This window comes from Salvelinus fontinalis, chromosome 41, assembly GCF_029448725.1.
Source record: "Salvelinus fontinalis isolate EN_2023a chromosome 41, ASM2944872v1, whole genome shotgun sequence".
NCBI classification, from domain to species: domain Eukaryota; kingdom Metazoa; phylum Chordata; class Actinopteri; order Salmoniformes; family Salmonidae; genus Salvelinus; species Salvelinus fontinalis.
The window spans coordinates 272,380-295,396 of NC_074705.1; the positions used below are offsets into that span (position 1 = coordinate 272,380).

Sequence of the window (23,017 nt, forward strand, 5' to 3'; positions counted from 1 at the left end):
GCCTCTATAACCTGTTAGTTCATATGCCTCTATAACCTGTTAGTTCATATGCCTCTATAACCTGTTAGTTCATATGCCTCTATAACCTGTTAGTTCATATGCCTCTATATCCTGTTAGTTCATATGCCTCTATAACCTGTTAGTTCATATGCCTCTATAACCTGTTAGTTCATACGCCTCTATAACCTGTTAGTTCAAATGCCTCTATAACCTGTTAGTTCATATGCCTTGCCTCTATAACCTGTTAGTTCATATGTCTCTATAACCTGTTTGTTCATATGCCTCTATAACCTGTTAGTTCATACGCCTCTATAATCTGTTAGTTCATATGCCTTTATAACCTGTTAGTTCATATGCCTCTATAACCTGTTAGTTCATATGCCTCTATAACCTGTTAGTTCATATGCCTCTATAACCTGTTAGTTCATATGTCTCTATAACCTGTTTGTTCATATGCCTCTATAACCTGTTTGTTCATATGCCTTGCCTCTATAACCTGTTAGTTCATATGCCTCTATAACCTGTTAGTTCATATGCCTTGCCTCTATAACCTGTTAGTTCATATGCCTTGCCTCTATAACCTGTTAGTTCATATGTCTCTATAACCTGTTAGTTCATATGCCTCTATAAACTGTTAGTTCATATGCCTCTATAACCTGTTAGTTCATATGCCTTTCCTCTATAACCTGTTAGTTCATATGTCTCTATAACCTGTTAGTTCATATGCCTTACCTCTATAACCTGTTAGTTCATACGCCTCTATAACCTGTTAGTTCATATTTCTCTATAGCCTGTTAGTTCATATGCCTTGCCTCTATAACCTGTTAGTTCATATGTCTCTATAACCTGTTAGTTCATATGCCTCTATAAACTGTTAGTTCATATGCCTCTATAACCTGTTAGTTCATATGCCTTTCCTCTATAACCTGTTAGTTCATATGCCTCTATAACCTGTTAGTTCATATGCCTTGCCTCTATAACCTGTTAGTTCATATGCCTCTATAACCTGTTAGTTCATATGTCTCTATAACCTGTTAGTTCATATGCCTTACCTCTACAACCTGTTAGTTCATATGCCTTGTCTCTATAACCTGTTAGTTTATATGCCTCTATAACCTGTTAGTTCATATGTCTCTATAACCTGTTAGGTCATATGCCTCTATAACCTGTTAGTTCATATGCCTCTATAACCTGTTAGTTCATATGCCTCTATAACCTGTTAGTTCATATGCCTCTATAACCTGTTAGTTCATATGCCTCTATAACCTGTTAGTTCATATGTCTCTATAACCTGTTAGTTCATATGCCTCTATAACCTGTTAGTTCATATGCCTTGCCTCTATAACCTGTTAGGTCATATGCCTCTATAACCTGTTAGTTCATATGCCTCTATAACCTGTTAGTTCATATGCCTCTATAACCTGTTAGTTCATATGTCTCTATAACCTGTTAGTTCATATGCCTCTATAACCTGTTAGTTCATATGCCTTGCCTCTATAACCTGTTAGTTCATATGCCTCTATAACCTGTTAGTTCATATGCCTCTATAACCTGTTAGTTCATATGCCTCTATAACCTGTTAGTTCATATGCCTCTATAACCTGTTAGTTCATATGCCTCTATAACCTGTTAGTTCATATGCCTCTATAACCAGTTAGTTCATATGCCTCTATAATCTGTTAGTTCATATGCCTCTATAACCTGTTAGTTCATATGTCTCTATAACCTGTTAGTTCATATGTCTCTATAACCTGTTAGTTCATATGCCTCTATAACCTGTTAGTTCATATGCCTCTATAACCTGTTAGTTCATATGCCTCTATAACCTGTTAATTCATATGCCTCTATAACCTGTTAGTTCATATGCCTCTATAACCTTTTAATGACAATTCAGGCATTCCAGAATGTAATTTTACTCTTTACCTTGCATATAAAATCAAAGAGAGAAAAGGTTCATGTTAATATGAATATCTGTATTTGTTTTCATTAGCAATAATTTACTTTTAACACATTTTTCTATAATAACACCAGTACCGGTAACACAAGTGACCAGTAACACCAGTGACTAATCTTCAGACTATTGTATTAAATCCATCAGGAACAGTAACAGTAGTCATGGCAACACCAGTGACAAATCTGCAGAGAATATAGAATATCTAAAATGGCAGCCACAGTAGCTCAAACAACACTTCTTAAGTTGTAAATTAATAAAAATCATGTGATTTGATCAATTATATTAATCAGATTTCCTTTTCCCCTTTACTATAAACTGTGTAACACCAGAGACACATCTTAAAGCTTTGCATGAAAATACCAAATTAGTAGTCAAATTGCTTAACATATGACGAAAGTGCAGACTCACGATGTGCTTTTTAAAACAGCCCGCCTAAAATATATAAAAATAATAATTTGCAATATAACTGTCTTACAAATATATTTTATTAACAATAAAACACTTAAATTAAAACAAAAACAGATATTGTGTCATTATCTGACATTTCTAAGTGTTTTTCCCGGTAGTTAAGGTGGGGGACAGGAAAGACACCATTTTTGTATAATGACTCATCATATATAGACTGAGGCTTGTGGTTAGACCTGTAATAGCAATGTTACGGTCCATTATCATAACCTGTCTCAGACGGGGCTTTACCCGAACACATGCTCTCTGCCCTGTGGCTATGCAAGGTGTCAATCACAGGGGTTCGGGGGCAGCCAGTGAGCCCGACAGCCTCCTCAAGTCAATCCGTGCATTAGGCTACATTCACAAAATAACAATGACAGGCATATGGAAGTGTATGGAAGTGTAGGAAGTGTAAGGAAGTGTATGGAAGTGTATGGAAGTGTAGGAAGTGTAGGAAGTGAAGGAAGTGAAGGAAATGTATGGAAGTGACATGTACAGTGCTCTCCACTAATATTGGCACCCAGTGACATGTACAGTCTAATATTGGCACCCAGTGACATGCACAGTGTTCTCCTCTAATATTGGCACCCAGTGACATGCACAGTGCTCTCGACTAATATTGGCACCCAGTGACATGCACAGTGCTCTCGACTAATATTGGCACCCAGTGACATGTACAGTCTAATATTGGCACCCAGTGACATGTACAGTGCTCTCCACTAATATTGGCACCCAGTGACATGTACAGTGCTCTCCACTAATATTGGCACCCAGTGACATGCACAGTGTTCTCCTCTAATATTGGCACCCAGTGACATGCACAGTGCTCTCCACTAATATTGGCACCCAGTGACATGCACAGTGCTCTCGACTAATATTGGCACCCAGTGACATGCACAGTCTAATATTGGCACCCAGTGACATGCACAGTGCTCTCCACTAATATTGGCACCCAGTGACATGCACAGTCTAATATTGGCACCCAGTGACATGCACAGTGCTCTCCACTAATATTGGCACCCAGTGACATGCACAGTGCTCTCCACTAATATTGGCACCCAGTGACATGTACAGTGCTCTCCACTAATATTGGCACCCAGTGACATGCACAGTGCTCTCCACTAATATTGGCACCCAGTGACATGCACAGTGCTCTCCACTAATATTGGCACCCAGTGACATGTACAGTGCTCTCCACTAATATTGGCACGCAGTGACATGTACAGTGCTCTCCACTAATATTGGCACCCAGTGACATGTACAGTGCTCTCGACTAATATTGGCAGCCTACGTAAACACGAACTGTGAATTTTATTTGGTCTTGGTCTTTCATTCAAAATATTCACAAAAATCTTACCTTTTATTAAAGTAAAATAATTGAGTTTACTCAGTGGGGATGAGGTACTTTTCTGTCTATCTATCTTTCTTTTGTCTTCGCCAAACCCACCTCTGGTGTTTGTTTCCAAAAATCTCTATGTTGGTCTCATCTGACCATAGAACCCGTTCCCATTGAAACTCTATATTGGTCTCATCTGACTATAGAACCCGGTCCCATTGAAACTCTATGTTGGTCTCATCTGAACATAGAACCCGGTCCCATTGAAACTCTATGTTGGTCTCATCTGACTATAGAACCCGGTCCCATTGAAACTCTATGTTGGTCTCATCTGACCATAGAACCCGGTCCCATTGAAACTCTATGTTGGTCTCATCTGACCATAGAACCCGGTCCCATTGAAACTCTATGTTGGTCTCATCTGACCAAAGAACCTGGTCCCATTGAAAGTTCCAGTAACGTTTGTCAAATTGTAGGCGCTTGAGTTTATTGTTTGATGACAGCAAAGGATTTTTAAATGGCTTTTTAAAATATTCAATATTTACAAAACAAATAGCGTTGTTTTGGTCACTTAGAATTTCATGTAAATTTCATGTCAACATTTTAACATCTCTGTAACGTTATGAACGCAACCTAAACTAACACTGCCCGATGACTGATGCAACAGAGGGTTAGATTATACAAAACAGAACCAGTGTACTGAATGTAACCTAAACTAACACTGCCTGATGCTACAGAGGGTTAGATAAAGGGAGAGTAATCAAGGTGGCAATGGGGTGCAGGTGTGTTCGTAACAATGGGGCGCAGGTGTGTTCGTAACGATGGGGCGCAGGTGTGTTCATAATGATGGGGAGCAGGTGTGCGTAACGATGGGGAGCAGGTGTGTTCATAATGATGGGGAGCAGGTGTGTTCATAATGATGGGGAGCAGGTGTGCGTAACGATGGGGAGCAGGTGTGTTCATAATGATGGGGAGCAGGTGTGCGTAACGATGTAAAACAAGTCTGTGGTTTATACATTACCATGTAAAACAAATATGTGGTTAGCTTCTGCAAAAGGTTGGTTCTTTATTCACGAGAACGTTCTGAAGTCAAAAAATGCAAAGACATGTAATTTCATAACCCCCCCCCAACTACTTACACGCACACACAGACACACAAACAGTAGGGGGATTACACACACACAGACACACAAACAGTAGGGGGATTACACACACACAGACACACAAACAGTAGGGGGATTACACACACACACACAGACACACAAACAGTAGGGGGATTACACACGCACACACAGACACACAAACAGTAGGGGGATTACACACACACAGACACACAAACAGTAGGGGGATTACACACACACACACACACACACACAAACAGTAGGGGGATTACACACACACACACACACACACACACAAACAGTAGGGGGATTACACACGCACACACAGACACACAAACAGTAGGGCGATTACACACACACACACAGACACACAAACAGTGGGGAGATTACACATACACACAGACACACAAACAGTAGGTGGGATGTATCTTTCCCCACAGTTCACATTCCTCGTTTATCACTACCAAGCTGGCTGTTCCATACCGTTCCCTCCCTCCCTAGATTAGAGGGACCTTGGAAGGAGCCCTCTTTCCTGTTGTCCTTTGTTCTCTCAACTCTCAAACCACTACACAGCAACACCATGGTCCAGTTACATTATGGAATTATGACCACTAACACATTTCATACAATTATATGATTTCAGGGTGGAATCCTTTAGTCATTACTTTGAACATATAAATTCCCTTATCAATACCTTACCTTAGAAACGTAACTAAATAGAATGTCTCGGATTTACTTACAGAATAATACAACATTTCTCTGAGACTAGGTTGATGCCCCATGTACATTTACCATATGAATATTTTGGATAACAAATGTCACATAAATCAGTAGTCTTTGGGTCTGTCTGGTTACAACTTCTAGAGGGGATCAGTGCCTAATTTAACACTGATCCTGCCAGAACAGGATCCGGCACCTCTCCGTTTTGGACTATTTCCTTCCGGAACTTATTTGGCCTGATACGGTACTTATAGTGGCATAAAAAAAAAGTCTCACTTTTTGCAATGTAAAAATTTGAATAAAAGCAATCAAATTTCATTCAAGTTGTGTATTCTTTCATTCTTCTGCACCCCCGTAATGTGAAAAAGTGGATTTTTCATCCCGGCCTGATATTCTAACAGTTGATTCGGGTTGGGCCGGACCGTGTTTATGGTTTCAGCAACATTATAACTAACAGGGTTGGGTAGGTTACTTTCTAAATGTAATCTATTACAGTTACAAGTTACCTTTCCCCAAAAATGTAATCAGTAAAGTAACGTTTGGATTACACAAACTCTGTAATGTAATCTGATTACATTCAGTTACTTTTTGGGGGATTACTTTCACCTTAAGAGGCATTAGAACACAGGTGTCAAACTCATTCCACGGGGGGCCGAGTGTCTGCGGGTTTTCGCTCCTCCCTTGTACTTGATTGATGAATTAACATCACTAATTAGTTAGGAACTCCCCACACCTGGTTGTCTAGGGCTTTATTGAAAGGAAAAACCAAAAACCTGCAGACACTAGGCCCTCCGTGGAATGAGTTTGACACCCCTGCATTAGAAGAAGACAAAGAATGTGTGTTACCAATTGAACGACATCTATTGCAGGATAAATCAATGTTAAAGTTTACATAGCTGGCTGTTGGATGTTAATGGATGTTAAATTTTACTTTATGGGTTGGTTATGTAGGCTTCTTCTAACCCATCACTTTCTACTACATATAAGAATACGATTAAATTATATCTTTACATTAATATAAATAATTTATAAGTCCAAAAATTGATGTAGCAACTACAGATTGCCCCTTGAAGTCTATCAACCACAGATTGCCCCTTTAAGTCTATCAACTACAGATTGCCCCTTTAAGTCTATCAACCACAGATTGCTCCTTTAAGTCTATCAACTACAGATTGCCCCTTTAAGTCTATCAACCACAGATTGCCCCTTTAAGTCTATCAACCACAGATTGCCCCTTTAAGTCTATCAACCACAGATTGCCCCTTTAAGTCTATCAACCACAGATTGCCCCTTTAAGTCTATCAACCAAAGATTACCCCTTTAAGTCTATCAACCACAGATTGCCCCTTTAAGTCTATCAACCACAGATTGCCCCTTGAAGTCTATCAACTACAGATTGTTCCTTTAAGTCTATCAACTACAGATTGCCCCTTTAAGTCTATCAACCACAGATTGCCCCTTTAAGTCTATCAACCACAGATTGCCCCTTGAAGTCTATCAACTACAGATTGTTCCTTTAAGTCTATCAACTACAGATTGCCCCTTTAAGTCTATCAACCACAGATTGCCCCTTTAAGTCTATCAACCACAGATTGCCCCTTTAAGTCTATCAACCACAGATTGCCCCTTTAAGTCTATCAACCACAGATTGCCCCTTTAAGTCTATCAACCACAGATTGCCCCTTTAAGTCTATCAACCACAAATTGCCCCTTTAAGTCTATCAACCACAAATTGCCCCTTTAAGTCTATCAACCACAGATTGCCCCTTTAAGTCTATCAACCACAGATTGCCCCTTTAAGTCTATCAACTACAGATTGCCCCTTTAAGTCTATCAACCACAGATTGCTCCTTTAAGTCTATCAACCACAGATTGCCCCTTTAAGTCTATCAACTACAGATTGCCCCTTGAAGTCTATCAACCACAGATTGCCCCTTTAAGTCTATCAACCACAGATTGCCCCTTGAAGTCTATCAACTACAGATTGTCCCTTGAAGTCTATCAACCACAGATTGCCCCTTGAAGTCTATCATAAGTGTGCCAGTTTGAGCACGTGTCCTTTAGGCCTATGGATGTATTTTATCAGCCTGAATTAGATTGAGCAATAAAAATCCCTATTTTTATTTCATAGGCTGGGATCCGCACTGTGCATCTGCTGCAGGAGCACATTGTTTCACTGGCTGTCCACTGGTTTAAAAAACAATGATTGATAGGTAGCTTTTAAACTTCTTGAATTCAACCATTAAATTGGGTTCAAATATACATTTTTAGATTTGTGAACAGCCATCCACAACAACCACAATCCGTAAGGCACAAATAGCTAAATGAGAGAGCAGCAGTGTGATTCACATCAATGCTCTATGTAGATATCAATAATAAGTCATATCCGTATCGCCGTAGACCACACCACTACTGTCATCCTTCACCTCCAAGCGTTTATTCAAGTTGGATAATCTTTGGATGCCGACAGCAGTCGCACCATTGGAAGACATAGTTTGGACTGTAGCCTACAAAAGCCTGTTCCTGCTCTTTCCCCCGCGATCCATCAAACACATTTGGTGTGTCATCGTGGTGGTCTCTGATTGGTGGTCGTCATTTGGTGTGTCATCGTGGTGGTCTCTGATTGGTGATCGTCATTTGGTGTGTCATCGTAGTGATCTCTGATTGGTGGTCGTCATTTGGTGTGTCATCGTGGTGGTCTCTGATTGGTGTTCGTCATTTGGTGTGTCATCGTAGCGGTCTCTGATTGGTGGTCGTCATTTGGTGTGTCATCGTGGTGGTCTCTGATTGGTGTTCGTCATTTGGTGTGTCATCGTAGCGGTCTCTGATTGGTGGTCGTCATTTGGTGTGTCATCGTAGCGGTCTCTGATTGGTGGTCGTCATTTGGTGTGTCATCGTAGCGGTCTCTGATTGGTGATCGTCATTTGGCGTGTCATCGTAGTGGTCTCTGATTGGTGGTCGTCATTTGGTGTGTCATCGTAGTGGTCTCTGATTGGTGGTCGTCATTTGGTGTGTCATCGTAGTGGTCTCTGATTGGTGGTCGTCATTTGGTGTGTCATCGTAGTGGTCTCTGATTGGTGGTCGTCATTTGGTGTGTCATCATAGTGGTATTTGATTGGTGATCGTCATTTGGTGTGTCATCGTAGTGGTCTTTGATTGGTGGTCGTCATTTGGTGTATCATCATAGTGGTCTTTGATTGGTGGTCATCATTTGGTGTGTCATCGTAGTGGTCTCTGATTGGTGGTCGTCATTTGGTGTGTCATCGTAGCGGTCTCTGATTGGTGATCGTCATTTGGTGTGTCATCGTAGTGATCTCTGATTGGTGATCGTCATTTGGTGTGTCATCGTAGTGATCTCTGATTGGTGATCGTCATTTGGTGTGTCATCGTAGTGATCTCTGATTGGTGATCGTCATTTGGTGTGTCATCGTAGCGGTCTCTGATTGGTGGTCGTCATTTGGTGTGTCATCGTAGTGGTCTCTGATTGGTGGTCGTCATTTGGTGTGTCATCGTAGCGGTCTCTGATTGGTGGTCGTCATTTGGTGTGTCATCGTAGCGGTCTCTGATTGGTGATCGTCATTTGGCGTGTCATCGTAGTGGTCTCTGATTGGTGGTCGTCATTTGGTGTGTCATCGTAGTGGTCTCTGATTGGTGGTCGTCATTTGGTGTGTCATCGTAGTGGTCTCTGATTGGTGGTCGTCATTTGGTGTGTCATCGTAGTGGTCTCTGATTGGTGGTCGTCATTTGGTGTGTCATCATAGTGGTATTTGATTGGTGATCGTCATTTGGTGTGTCATCGTAGTGGTCTTTGATTGGTGGTCGTCATTTGGTGTATCATCATAGTGGTCTTTGATTGGTGGTCATCATTTGGTGTGTCATCGTAGTGGTCTCTGATTGGTGGTCGTCATTTGGTGTGTCATCGTAGCGGTCTCTGATTGGTGATCGTCATTTGGTGTGTCATCGTAGTGATCTCTGATTGGTGATCGTCATTTGGTGTGTCATCGTAGTGATCTCTGATTGGTGATCGTCATTTGGTGTGTCATCGTAGTGATCTCTGATTGGTGATCGTCATTTGGTGTGTCATCGTAGCGGTCTCTGATTGGTGGTCGTCATTTGGTGTGTCATCGTAGCGGTCTCTGATTGGTGATCGTCATTTGGTGTGTCATCATAGTGGTCTTTGATTGGTGGTCATCATTTGGTGTGTCATCATAGTGGTCTCTGACTTGTGGTCAGATTCGCTCAGGTGGAACAAATTTATTTTGAGCCTTTTTTTCAACGCTGATTTAAATGTCATTGAGAAAACATTCTTTCTGAATTTAAAAGTAATCCTCGAAGTAATCATCTCGTTTTTTCAAAAGTATCTGTAATTTGATTACAATATTTTTTTGCTCCCTTACCATGTTAACTAACCTGTTTGAGACCAACACCTGGCGGTGGTTGTGTGAGAATCACGCCTGGTATCTCTCACAGAACTAGAATGAGATTCACTTATCATCATCTCTCTCTCCCCCGCTCTCTTCTCTGATAGACATGAACCTGCAACTCTCATTTCTCCAGCGTTGCACTTGACACTTTGTTTACTTATAGAATCATAGCCGTGCGAAGGGTTCTGGAGGAGCCGCAGCACCCCTGAGAAATTGAAAGACATTTTCCCAAAAAATATAGAATTACTGCTGTCTGTTCAGAAAGAAATTAAATAATTCCGAATAGCCTAATACACCAAGATAAGGCCTATAATTTAGATCAATGGCTTCTTCAATGGCCCAATAACAAAGCATAGCCTACAGTCCAGCACACACTCAATTTACAGTCGGGAACGCGCGGCAAACCTGTCAGCGGACAAACAGCATGCAGACGAAAACAGGCCTTTTTGCAATATTTTCAAATACAATCTCGGGAAAACACAGGTTGGAAAGAAAATGACTCCTGCTGAAAAGACACAACTCTTATCAATCTGCCGTAGGCTGCCAAAATATTTAATCAACTTCCAAATATATTTTGTTACAAAGTTAAACAAGAGAGAGAACGTTTTTTTTTGGCACCGGCGGATCGACCATCACCAGCGAGTGAGCAGCGCATCATTCGGGTGAGTCAGTGAAACTTGAAAGCATTTTAAGAACTATAATTTCCTCCTCATATTGTAGCCTACGATATGTACACTCTAAAAAGAAAATGTTCCTAGAGTATCCTTTAGGGGTCCTTCAAATTGGAACTATGAGGGAACCTCTATAAATTCTTCGAAGAACCCTTTAAAAGTAGGCCGTCATTGTAAATACGAGTTTGTTCGTAAACTGACTTGCCTAGTTAAATAAAGGACAAACAAAATAAATAAAAATAGTTCTTCAAAGAACCCGTTTTAATGGATCCTCGAAGGACCTTTTGGGGTTCATTTTTGAACTACTTATTGATAATAACATGCATAACAATAACACAACATTTTAGTTGTCAGTGTTAATGCTTTTAATATGAGGTAAACTCCCAGCAGAGCCGCGGGTCCATTGGATATATCCTCTATCCATAGCCAGAATGATTTTGCAGTGATTGGTGATGGAATAGGTTTCCTGATATATTCATCAGAGGTGAAGTCTGTGAATCTGTGAAGAGGTGAAGTCTGAATCCAAAAAATTGTATTTACTAATTATACCAGGGGCGCAATTTTGGTTTTAGAAATGGGGGGGACATAATTATATATATTTTTTTTTTTATCCAGTCGGATTAACACGCCAAACAGCCTAGCCGACCACTCGGTGGCGTCCACGTGGTCCTAAAGCACACTGTCGCTTGTCTTTGTATCACATTACAATGATAAAACTGAGGGGGAATAAAAATGCTATTTCAGATTGGGGGGGGGGGGGGGGGGGGGGGGCATTGAGTGTCCCCAGTGAAAGTTGCGCCCCTGAATTATAAAGATGAACAAAACACGCACATGACAGTACACATACCTTGGTTTTTTGTGGTAAATGTGAATTTAAAAAATACTATTTTGATAATGTTTTTCTTACACATACCTTGGTTTTTTGTGGTAAATGTGAATTTAAAAAATACAATTTTGATAATGTTTTTCTTACACATACCTTGTTTTTTGTGGTAAATGTGAATTTAAAAAATACAATTTTGATAATGTTTTTCTTACACATACCTTGTTTTTTGTGGTAAATGTGAATTTAAAAAAGTATTTTGATCATGGTTTTCTTACACATACCTTGTCCATAATGTAGAGGCCTCTGGGATATTCATTGAAGAGGTCAGGGAAGAGGATGGTACATGTGATCTGCATAACATTCCAATACCAATTGACATACCTTTGTATGCCTCCTCGTCTGTATACCTGCAGACCTGCAGGCCTTTCTAGGGAGTTTTTCCTAGCCACCGTGCTTCTACACCGGCATTGCTTGCTGTTTTGGGGTTTTAGGCTGAGGGTTTTTGTACAGCACTTTGATATATCAGCTGATGTAAGAAGGGCTATATATATATATATAAATGTGATTTGATTTGCAGACACAGACACAAAAGTGATCAGTGCAGTCATCTGCCTCCAATACAGCTAGCCTTCAACATATTCTTATAGCCTTCAACATATTCTTATAGCCTTCAACATATTCTTATAGCCATCAACATATTCTTATAGCCTTCAACATATTCTTATAGCCTTCAACATATTCTTATAGCCATCAACATATTCTTATAGCCTTCAACATATTCTTATAGCCTTCAACATATTCTTATAGCCTTCAACATATTCTTATAGCCTTCAACATATTCTGACCTCTTTGTTGATTGATACCCATTGAATTGTGTCCATTTTCTGTTTTTAGAAAGATTTGCACCAATATGAAAAGATAGATGGTATGATCATAAAACAATATAAATGTAGATGATATACAAGGGACCAACCTTACCTTAAATTGAGGAGATCTTTACATTTTTCAGTTAAGGGCCTTCACCTCCTGTCCTTTCAAATTCAAATCCTAATGTTTCAGTTGGGCAGTTAGGTTCCTGCAAGAACCCCCCACCATAAGGAGGTTCCACGATGAACCCCATCTCCTATGGAGGTTCTTGGAGGAACCTTTTGGGGGGGGGGGGAATTTTCAATGCCAAGAACCCTAAGGTTCTTTGAAGAACTTTGAGGATCTAAGAAGAACCGTTGTTGAACCCCACATGTTTAGAGTGAATCCACACACTTTGGCTACTGATGGATTCAAGACACGGTCGTTTTTTTATTGATCTCAGATTGTCAGTTTGCCAGTGTGTCAAAGTAGCCGGACATTTTGACCATTTGTTCAGTATTAAAAGAAGATTCTGACAGTCTCCAGTCATGTAAAATGACATAGAATTGCATTAAATTATTTTATAAAAGGCAACAAAAATATTCTTGGACCCTAGGCTACAAAAAAAAATGTCACCATGTTTGCAACTTCTATAAGTGCCTCTAGTCTAGTGCTCTATGCAACCACGTAAATTAAATGATAGACCTTCACTGCTTTATTATAAATGTGTTTTTTACCTCAGAGTTCCCCAAGTCACCCCCCTCTCCGCTCACTTTTTGTTCCTGTCACGTCTGCTCCCGCTCTTCCCTCCCTCTGGCGCTTGAGGGCGCCAGATTACCCTGCATCACGCTCTCCTGCAATCCATCACTCACACCTACCCTCCATCACTCACACCTGCCTTTCCTCGTCACTCGCATCAGCGTTATTGGACTCACCTGGACTCCCTTATCACATGTTCTTTTCCTCCCCTATATTTGTCTGTTCCCTTGCTCTGTTCCCCGCTGCTGCATGTATTGTTTTTGTCTTTTGAATTTGTTTCTGACGCTGTTCCTGTTTCCTCTCTGTCCGTTATGATTAAATGTTTTACTCCCGTACCTGCTTCGTCTCTCCAGCGTCAACTCATGTGACAGTTCCGGCATTTCCCGGAACACTGGAGAGGAAGAATCATTCATTCATGAATTCTAAACTATCGCCTACCCCCCAAAAAACGAATGTCCTGTTCTTTGACAAAAGATTACTGATACACAAATCATTGATTCTTGATATCCTTGTATGGTTTGGTACTGAAGTGTTTGACTTGGGGTTAGCCTCCGGTCCAGTGGTTTGAGTGACACATGGTTTTAGGCTGGATTTAACCGGTCTCTGTGAATCACGCACGGCTACACTAGACAGAGACGGTGAACACATTTGGCTACAACGGCACATTTGTTCTGTTACACCCTAATTTACATTTTTTTTTTTTGTCATTTAGCAGAAGCTCTTATGTCATAGGGGGAACTGTTCAACACAATCTCACATTCAATTCGTGCATACTGTAACGGCCGTCCTCCTCCTCTTCATCTGAAGAGGAGGAGTATTGCGGGAACCAAGGCGCAGCGTAGTGAAATGACATAATTTTATTAACGAAAACACGAACTTGACTAAACTAACAAAACAACAAAACGGTGTAGACAGACCTAGACGACGAACTACATAAAACAAGAAGAACGCACGAATAGGAAACATAGGCTACACAAACCGAACAAACCGTAAACAGTCCCGCGTGGTGTACAGACACAGACACGGAAGACAATCACCCACAACGAACACTGTGACAACGCCTACCTAAATATGACTCTTAATTAGAGGAACGCCAAACACCTGCCTCTAATTAAGAGCCATACCAGGCAACCCAAAACCAACACAGAAACAGAAAACATAGAATGCCCACCCAACCTCACGTCCTGACCAACTAACACACATACCAAACTAACATAAATAGGTCAGGAACGTGACATAACCCCCCCCATAAGGTGCGAACTCCGGGCGCACCAGCACAAAGTCTAGGGGAGGGTCTGGGTGGGCATCTGACCACGGTGGTGGCTCAGGCTCCGGGCGAGGTCCCCACCCCACCATAGTCAATCCTAACCTCCATCTACCCCTAAAAATGTCCACCCATATCTTACCCCCACAAAATCGTCTTTGTAACATCCATGACAGGGACAGCACCGGGACAGAGGGATAAATCAAGACAGAGGGATAGATAAGAATAAAGAGGTAGATCAAGATAGAGAGGGAGATCATAATAGAGGGGCAACTCCGGACTGAAAGGCAGCTCCGGACAGAGAGACAGCTCTGGACTGAGGGGCAGTTCTGGGTATATAGCCGTTTCTGGCTGAAGGGCAGCTCATGGCTGACTGACGAATCTGGACGCTCATGGCAGGCTGACGGCTCTCGACGCTCATGGCAGGCTGACGGCTCTCGACGCTCATGGCTGGCTGACGGCTCTCGACGCTCATGGCTGGCTGACGGCTCTCGACGCTCATGGCTGGCTGGCGGCTCTCGACGCTCATGGCTGGCTGGCGGCTCTCGACGCTCATGGCTGGCTGGCGGCTCTCGACGCTCATGGCTGGCTGACGGCTCTCGACGCTCATGGCTGGCTGACGGCTCTCGACGCTCATGGCTGGCTGACGGCTCTCGACGCTCATGGCTGGCTGACGGCTCTCGACGCTCATGGCTCGCTGACGGCTCTCGACGCTCATGGCTCGCTGACGGCTCTGGCTGCTCATGGCTCGCTGGCGGCTCTGGCAGATCCTGTCTGGTTGGCGGCTCTGGCAGATCCTGTCTGGTTGGCGGCTCTGGCAGATCCTGTCTGGTTGGCGGCTCTGGCAGATCCTGTCTGGTTGGCGGCTCTGGCAGATCCTGTCTGGTTGGCGGCTCTGGCAGATCCTGTCTGGTTGGCGGCTCTGGCAGATCCTGTCTGGTTGGCGGCTCTGGCAGATCCTGTCTGGTTGGCGGCTCTGGCAGATCCTGTCTGACGGGCGGCTCTGGCAGATCCTGTCTGACGGGCGGCTCTGGCAGATCCTGTCTGACGGGCGGCTCTGGCAGATCCTGTCTGACGGGCGGCTCTGGCAGATCCTGTCTGACGGGCGGCTCTGGCAGATCCTGTCTGACGGGCGGCTCTGGCAGATCCTGTCTGACGGGCGGCTCTGGCAGATCCTGTCTGACGGGCGGCTCTGGCGGCTCCTGTCTGGCGGACGGCTCAGTAGGCTCATGGCAGACGGGCGGCTTTGCAGGCTCATGGCAGACGGGCGGCTTTGCAGGCTCATGGCAGACGGATGGCTCAGACGGCGCTGGGGAGACGGATGGCTCAGATGGCGCTGGGGAGACGGATGGCTCAGATGGCGCTGGGGAGACGGATGGCTCAGATGGCGCTGGTGAGACGGATGGCTCTGGCCGGATAAGGCGCACTGTAGACCTGGTGCGTGGTGCCGGAACTGGAAGCACCGGGCTAAGGATACGCACCTTCATACTAGTGCGGGGAGCAGGGACAGGGCACACTGTACTCTCAAAGCCCACTCTATACCTGGTGCGTGGTACCGGCACTGGTGACACCGGGCTGAGGACAAGCACATCAGGATTAGTAGGGGGAGAAGAAACAGTGTGTACAGGGCTCTGGAGACGCACAGGAGGCTTAGTGCGTGGTGCCGGAACTGGAGGCACCGAACTGGATACACGCACTACAGGGAGAGTGCGTGGAGGAGGAACAGGGCTCAGGAGACGCACTGGTAGCCTAGTGCGTAGTGTAGGCACTGTAGGTACTAGGCTGGGGCGGGGAGGTGGCGCCGGAAATACCGGACCGTGGAGGCGTACTGGCACTCTTGAGCATTGAGCCTGCCCAACCTTACCTGGTTGAATGCTCCCGGTCGCCTGACCAGTGCGGGGAGGTGGAATAACCCGCACCGGCCTATGTAGGCGAACTGGGGAAACCATGCGTAAGGCAGGTGCCATGTATGCCGGCCCGAGGAGACGCACTGGAGACCAGACGCTTTGAGCCGGCCTCGTGACACCTGGCTCAATACCCAATCTAGCCCTACCAGTGCGGGGAGGTGGAATAACCCGCACTGGGCTATGCACTCGTACAGGAGACACCGTGCGCTCTACTGCGTAACACGGCGCCTGCCCGTACTCCCGCTCTCCACGGTAAGCCTGGGAAGTGGGCGCAGGTCTCCTACCTGCCCTTGGCCCACTACCTCTTAGCCCCCCCCCAAGAAATTTTTGGGTGTTACTCACGGGCTTTTTGGGCTTCCGTGCCAGATCAGTGCCTCCAGCTGTTCCCATGGAAGGCGATCCCTACCAGCCAGGATCTCCTCCCATGTGTAGCAACCTTTCCCGTCCAATATATCGTCCCAAGTCCATTCCTCCTTCTTTTCCTGTCCCTTACTCCGTTTACTCCGCTGCTTGGTTCTGGAGATTTGGTGGGTGATTCTGTAACGGCCGTCCTCCTCCTCTTCATCTGAAGAGGAGGAGTATTGAGGGAACCAAGGCGCAGCGTATTGAAATGACATAATTTTATTAACGAAAACACGAACTTGACTAAACTAACAAAACAACAAAACGGTGTAGACAGACCTAGACGACGAACTACATAAAACAAGAAGAACGCACGAATAGGAAACATAGGCTACACAAACCGAACAAACCGTAAACAGTCCCGCGTGGTGTACAGACACAGACACGGAAGACAATCACCCACAACGAACACTGTGACAACGCCTACCTAAATATGACTCTTAATTAGAGGAACGCCAAACACCTGCCTCTAATTAAGAGCCATACCAGGCAACCCAAAACCAACACAGAAACAGAAAACATAGAATGCCCACCCAACCTCACGTCCTGACCAACTAACACACATACCAAACTAACATAAATAGGTCATGAACGTGACACATACATGTACATAATGTATTTCAGCAAATTGCGTGCGTTTTTGTGCGGATTAATTCGTGAGAAAAGACACGAATTTATGTGCTACTTAATTCGTGTGAAAGGGACACACATTTTACCAGTAGACTACACACACACAATACTTTCTGAAGAGAATTTGCGAGAAAAGACACATTTACGTGCGACCTAATTTGTGGGAAAATGTGTTTTATTATATATGCTTGATTTCGCGTAATATTTTGGGATACTGGTGAACTTGTAGTTAGAAAGGCCATTTTTTCGTGAGATTGTGTTGAACTGTTTAATCCTATATCCAGTCATTTCATATCCACGAGGAATTCAGTTAGTTAGGGCCTATAGGTTTGAGAGTGAGTAAGCAGATTTGAATGAGACCTAATGCTGGTGCCGTTATAATGCGTTATAAGAGTGTCATTTCAATTGGCACCACAGGGTTGCGACAAGCAACTAACTAGTGGTCTGCCCGGGACTGATTTCTTAATCCCGCTCCCACCCGCACCCACAGCTTTTCATAGCGCACCCGCTGGTTTTATGTACCGACTCCAACCCGGTACCGCAAGAACTGGTCCCAAACCCAACCGCAGTCCAGCAAATGTTATTTTAGGCGTATGTGACGAAGCTCACTTGCCAGCCATGGTCACAGCATTTTTGCGCACTGTATAGGCAATATCAAATGCGCAAAAATTAACTTAAAAAATAGGTTAAAATACGAGAGATTTTCACGTGGCACATTATATTAGGCTATCTGTATTACCGGACTATATCAGCCACTATGGTAGATTATTATATTAGGCTGTCTGTATTACTGGACTATATCAGCCACTATGGTAGATTATTATATTAGGCTGTCTGTATAGACAGCGTAGCATAGACACAACACAACTATGTGTAGCATAGACACAACACAACACTAAACAATGCATTAATTGGACTATAACGGTGACAAACGGTGCCCACAATCTGTTAGGGCCAACATAAAGCTGTCGCAACAGCAGAGCTTTCTTTGCAGCACAATGGAGCGACTCCTTACCACGGCTACACCTGGTTATCAGCTGAGCCTTATCTGGCAGCAACACAATTAATTCAGCCTAGTTTTTCTGCCTTTAAAAAAAAACATAGCTGATATGGCTGACTTGCTTAAACAAATGTGGTTTCTACTGACAAGTGAGATGTGCAAACTATGGCATAAGGGAAAGATGAGCGGATAAGAGGCATTCCGTAATTTCAATGAACACATTAATGAGCGAGCTACAGTAAGACTGACATAGTAAATATAACTACTGTGTTCAGCACTTTTGAAAAGTACTGTGACAGAATGCAGAACATGGGCTGCTCTTACAGTATTTTCCCTGTACACCAAGTCAGAACCGTAGGATAAATAAAGGGGGCATATAAAGCAGACAATGAAACCTCTTACAATATTAGATGATGACATTTCTCAAAGACAGGTTATAAGCTACATGTGCAGCACCACCAAGTCAGAACAGTAACGTTAGGCGACATTAAGAGTTGAAAATAGACCAAATTATTAGGGTAAGGCACATGGGCTACTAACATCTTACAACACAACATACACTTAGTATTACTTTCTTAGCTACAGTATACACATCTCCCTGGCATGTTACATCCTTAATGCAGCGGCATTCAATACATTTTTGGACTCACCTTGTTGTGCTGTGCCCACTTGAACAGGAAGTTGGCGCGGCAGTCCCTTGTGAGGAAATTTCGTCATCAAACTTTGTCATCAAAGTCTGTCATTCTCTGGATTTAAAACACACTGCCACTCCACTGAATAGCAGGCTACTGGTTGCTTTGCAATGCTTGCAGTTAGCCACTGATTCCTTCCAAACGACTCATTGTTGAATTTGCGATTTCCAACTTGGTGTGTAATCTTTATGTCCAATGGCCGGTGAACACCGATAGGTTTTATCTATACTTTCTCTTCATTATTTATTTTCATATGACAAGGACTAAAAATGATTTGTCAGTAGATTGTCGACTTGATTCATGATGATGACTGTTAGCTTAGACTGAAAGTATGATGTTGACATGATCAGTCCAATCAAAGCGACTGTAGATATCACATGATTTGACGTCATTCTATCTGTGGCCAATGACCTATATCCTTCTTGGAAGGGCACTTGTAATATAACTCTGTGGCAGGACCCAAAGGGCTGAAATTTTGGATGTCTACCTTTACTTAAGGACCTAAACTTGGTGATGACGTAGTGTCCCCATGAGTGACAGAACACTGAGCCAATCACGGCGCAATGCTCCGTATTTTCTGCTAGCTCGCCCCCCACCACCACAGAAAGCACTGAGCGAGGCTGAAACACCTGCATTTTGGAGCTGCCTTACTCAAGAAAACAAAAGAAAGAACATATGTGTATGTGGCTTTATTAACTCAATATATCTTTTACATTGTTTGGAAACTGATATGGGACACATATTAATGCCAAAATAACATGCAAAACAGGCAAGCCCCCCCCTCCATTTTTTTTTGCTATATATATATATTGTATTTATTTTTTGGCTAAGAATGTGGGGCCCAGCCCCACCTGCCCTGAATGCTGGGTCGCCGCTGCTTGCAGGTATGGCTACTGACCTTGCAGCATGAAGGACGATGACAGCTACACTTGTTATACATATAGGATATACCTTTTAGGAGGACGGTTATACATATAGGATATACCTTTTAGGAGGACAGTTATACATATAGGATATACCTTTTAGGAGGACGGTTATACATTAAGGATATACCTTTTAGGAGGACGGTTATACATATAGGATATACCTTTTAGGAGGACGGTTATACATATAGGATATACCTTTTAGGAGGACGGTTATATATATAGGATATACCTTTTAGGAGGACGGCTATACATATAGGATATACCTTTTAGGAGGACGGTTTACATATAGGATATACCTTTTAGGAGGACGGTTAAACATATAGGATATACCTTTTAGGAGGACGGTTATACATATAGGATATACCTTTTAGGAGGACGGTTATACATATAGGATATACCTTTTAGGAGGACGGTTATACATATAGGATATACCTTTTAGGAGGACGGTTTGCAGGCGGAGACAAATAAATGCGTAATCAAATACTATACTATACCCTTTCCTTTTCCTTTTCAATGATGATAGCATCTTTTGATTACATCTCAACTCATGTTGGTTGAGTACCATCCACTTCTTTCCATGATCAATATGTATTTTACAGACACTGTAGTAAAACTACAGTCTAATCATATTTAAGTTCATTTTATTTTTAAGTTAACTGCCACGTGATTGTCCGCCATGTAGGCAGCCTACTCTACTCCAATGAGACCAGACATACATGTACAACATACATGTACAACATACATGTACAACATACATGTAAGGGCACTTGAACTCGCAAGCTCAACTAGGTGAGGAGAGGTAAACTACTGACGTTGAATTCTGAGTGTGTGAATAATGCGAAAAAGTCAAAGATGTGCTTTTAATACAATAGGTAAAATTAGGCTAACGCATACAAAGCAGAAAGACAACCGTTTCCAAATAATCTCAGGGACAACAAAAATATTTTCATCCCAAAATTATATGTCTGTCCGACCGCGCCTCAATGATCTCTGTCCGGACCGGCTACAAGCAATACAGCCCTCTACAAGCAACCACGAATTAACTGTAAAATATCCAAAGAGAGGTTTGATGATTCCGACAGACTACACACAGTAAGATTTGGCCAAGTGTCGGTGTATCTTCGACACATGAAAGAGTTTGATTCAGGGAAAATGTTTTAGTCTACAAGGTAAAACTGTCAACATTTTTGTTAAAAGAGCTTTTGTAGATTAATAATCAACATCCCTTTTTTTTCCCGCGCTGTTTTTATCACGCTGCTCATCTCTTGAATGGAATGAGTGACATGACGAACGGCCAATCGTCTATCTCAAAATTAAAGGCGTTTCAGTTGTCGGCAAAAACAATTGGCTAGAATGAAACAACGTCACACTGACAACTTCCGGTGGCGCGGTTTTCGGACTGGGGAAAAAAAATTATGACAGTCAGAAGTTTGAGCTGTAGAAATGTCAACTTGTCTTAACGTTGTCTGATAGCTTAATAACTAACTTTGTCAACATCGTTTTGCAAATATTTCAACAATTGTATTCAAGAAAACGTGTTGATAACTGTGGTTTATCTTTTCTATACGTCTTGGAAGGCAAAGTACCTGAAAAGCCACAAATTGGATTAAGGAAATCCGACCGTGATAGTTAGCCAGCTCGTTAGTATCTTTGAGGGGTCTCTTTTCACACTGTCCTCGCTATCACATTGGCTGTTTGCACCCGATATCAGGTTTAAGTAACTTTTCTCCAATAATCGCTTTTGTTAACTAACCGTATTGCATGTGTCGCCGTTTTTTGCAAAGGTCGGATACAGTAGTGACAGTAAGTAGCCCAGTTAGCTAGCTACCGTAGTTATCATGGAGAACCATTGGAATAATCTTCAATCCAGTGGACGAGACAAACAGCGAAAGAAGGGATTCACCGCCGGACAAGTGGGAGCGTCTGGATGCGAGGATGGAGAACGTAAACCAAAGTTTGTAAGTAGGCCTTTTCTAAAACTCAATCACTGAAAGTGTCACTGACCCGACACAGTTTACCTCAAGTGACACAACTCGCCCTGGATTGTAAATTAGCTCTCAGGGCTAGCTAAGGTGACATTTGACAATGCATTTTTGCCCACCCTCCACTATGCAATGATTCAGGCCAGGTAGTTAAATACTTGTTCCCGTAAACCTACTAATTGACATTCCAGTACAATGCCATGTACGGATTTTTTTTAGAGTCAACCTGTGTTGTCTGCATTTACGTGCTAAATCCCATTTTTTTTCCGCTGATGATGGTAACGTTGACATTAGTCATTTTACAAGGATTCGCTCTGTGCCAAATGCTGCAAAGCCCACTTTCTCTCTTCAAACGAAAGGGACATTTGTCCTCTCCTTTTCTAATGCTCGTCTGTAATATATGATACAGTCAAACATAGCTACAGATTGTATACCTGAGATTTGTGGTATCCATTACTGGACGTTACAGTTTACCTATAACAAACGTTGTTTGGATTTCAGCAAACTAAGACAGGCGTGCAACACTAGAGGACAAACACAACTACACCAAAGGGTTTAAGCATGTAAAAAATGTTAAGTGTCGATGCATAGCGAGTCTGAGGGTCGTTTTAAAACACTATTCGGTGGAGGAGTTGAGGTACTTAACTAAGGGTGTGGTAGCTGACTAATGTTAAAATAACAATGTCGGATATAAATCAGTACAGGACGTAGAAGTATTGTTGATATCCCAGATACAGGCCTACAGTCCAGCAGTACATTGTGCTCGTTGTATTTGCTTTGCCTCAGACAAGCTGGTCTGTATCAACAGGTCAAATTAGCCAGGGGATAAGTAGCTAGGTGTAATCCCACTGCCTCTGTACTCTACTGACTGATATTGTCTGTCTTTCTCGACGCCACATGGACAAACAAGGTTTGACCTCTCCTTGGGCTGACGGGTCAGAAGTAGTGTTCTGTATAGAGGAATAGTGGGCCATTTGAGACTCCGTATTGTGAGGTTGCTCCTGCAACACCAGGCACCAGTCTACCTCTTTCAGATGTTCCACGTCTAGAATTAGAACGAGTCACATGATGATTCTAATTCTATGGTTCCGACTACCACTCTCCCTTTTT

General features: G+C 42.9%; 1 protein-coding gene across 1 annotated transcript in view; it reads left to right on the forward strand.

Annotated features, from left to right (window-relative positions):
- Positions 1-21,317: 21,317 nt before the first annotated feature.
- The window catches only part of LOC129840305 (protein diaphanous homolog 3-like), a gene marked incomplete in the record, with an annotated part of 449,243 nt that continues 447,543 nt past the window's right edge, over positions 21,318-23,017 (forward strand). Inside the window, 1 exon segment of the mRNA XM_055908106.1 lies at positions 21,318-21,883. Within this exon segment, the coding sequence (XP_055764081.1) occupies positions 21,764-21,883 (120 nt within the window).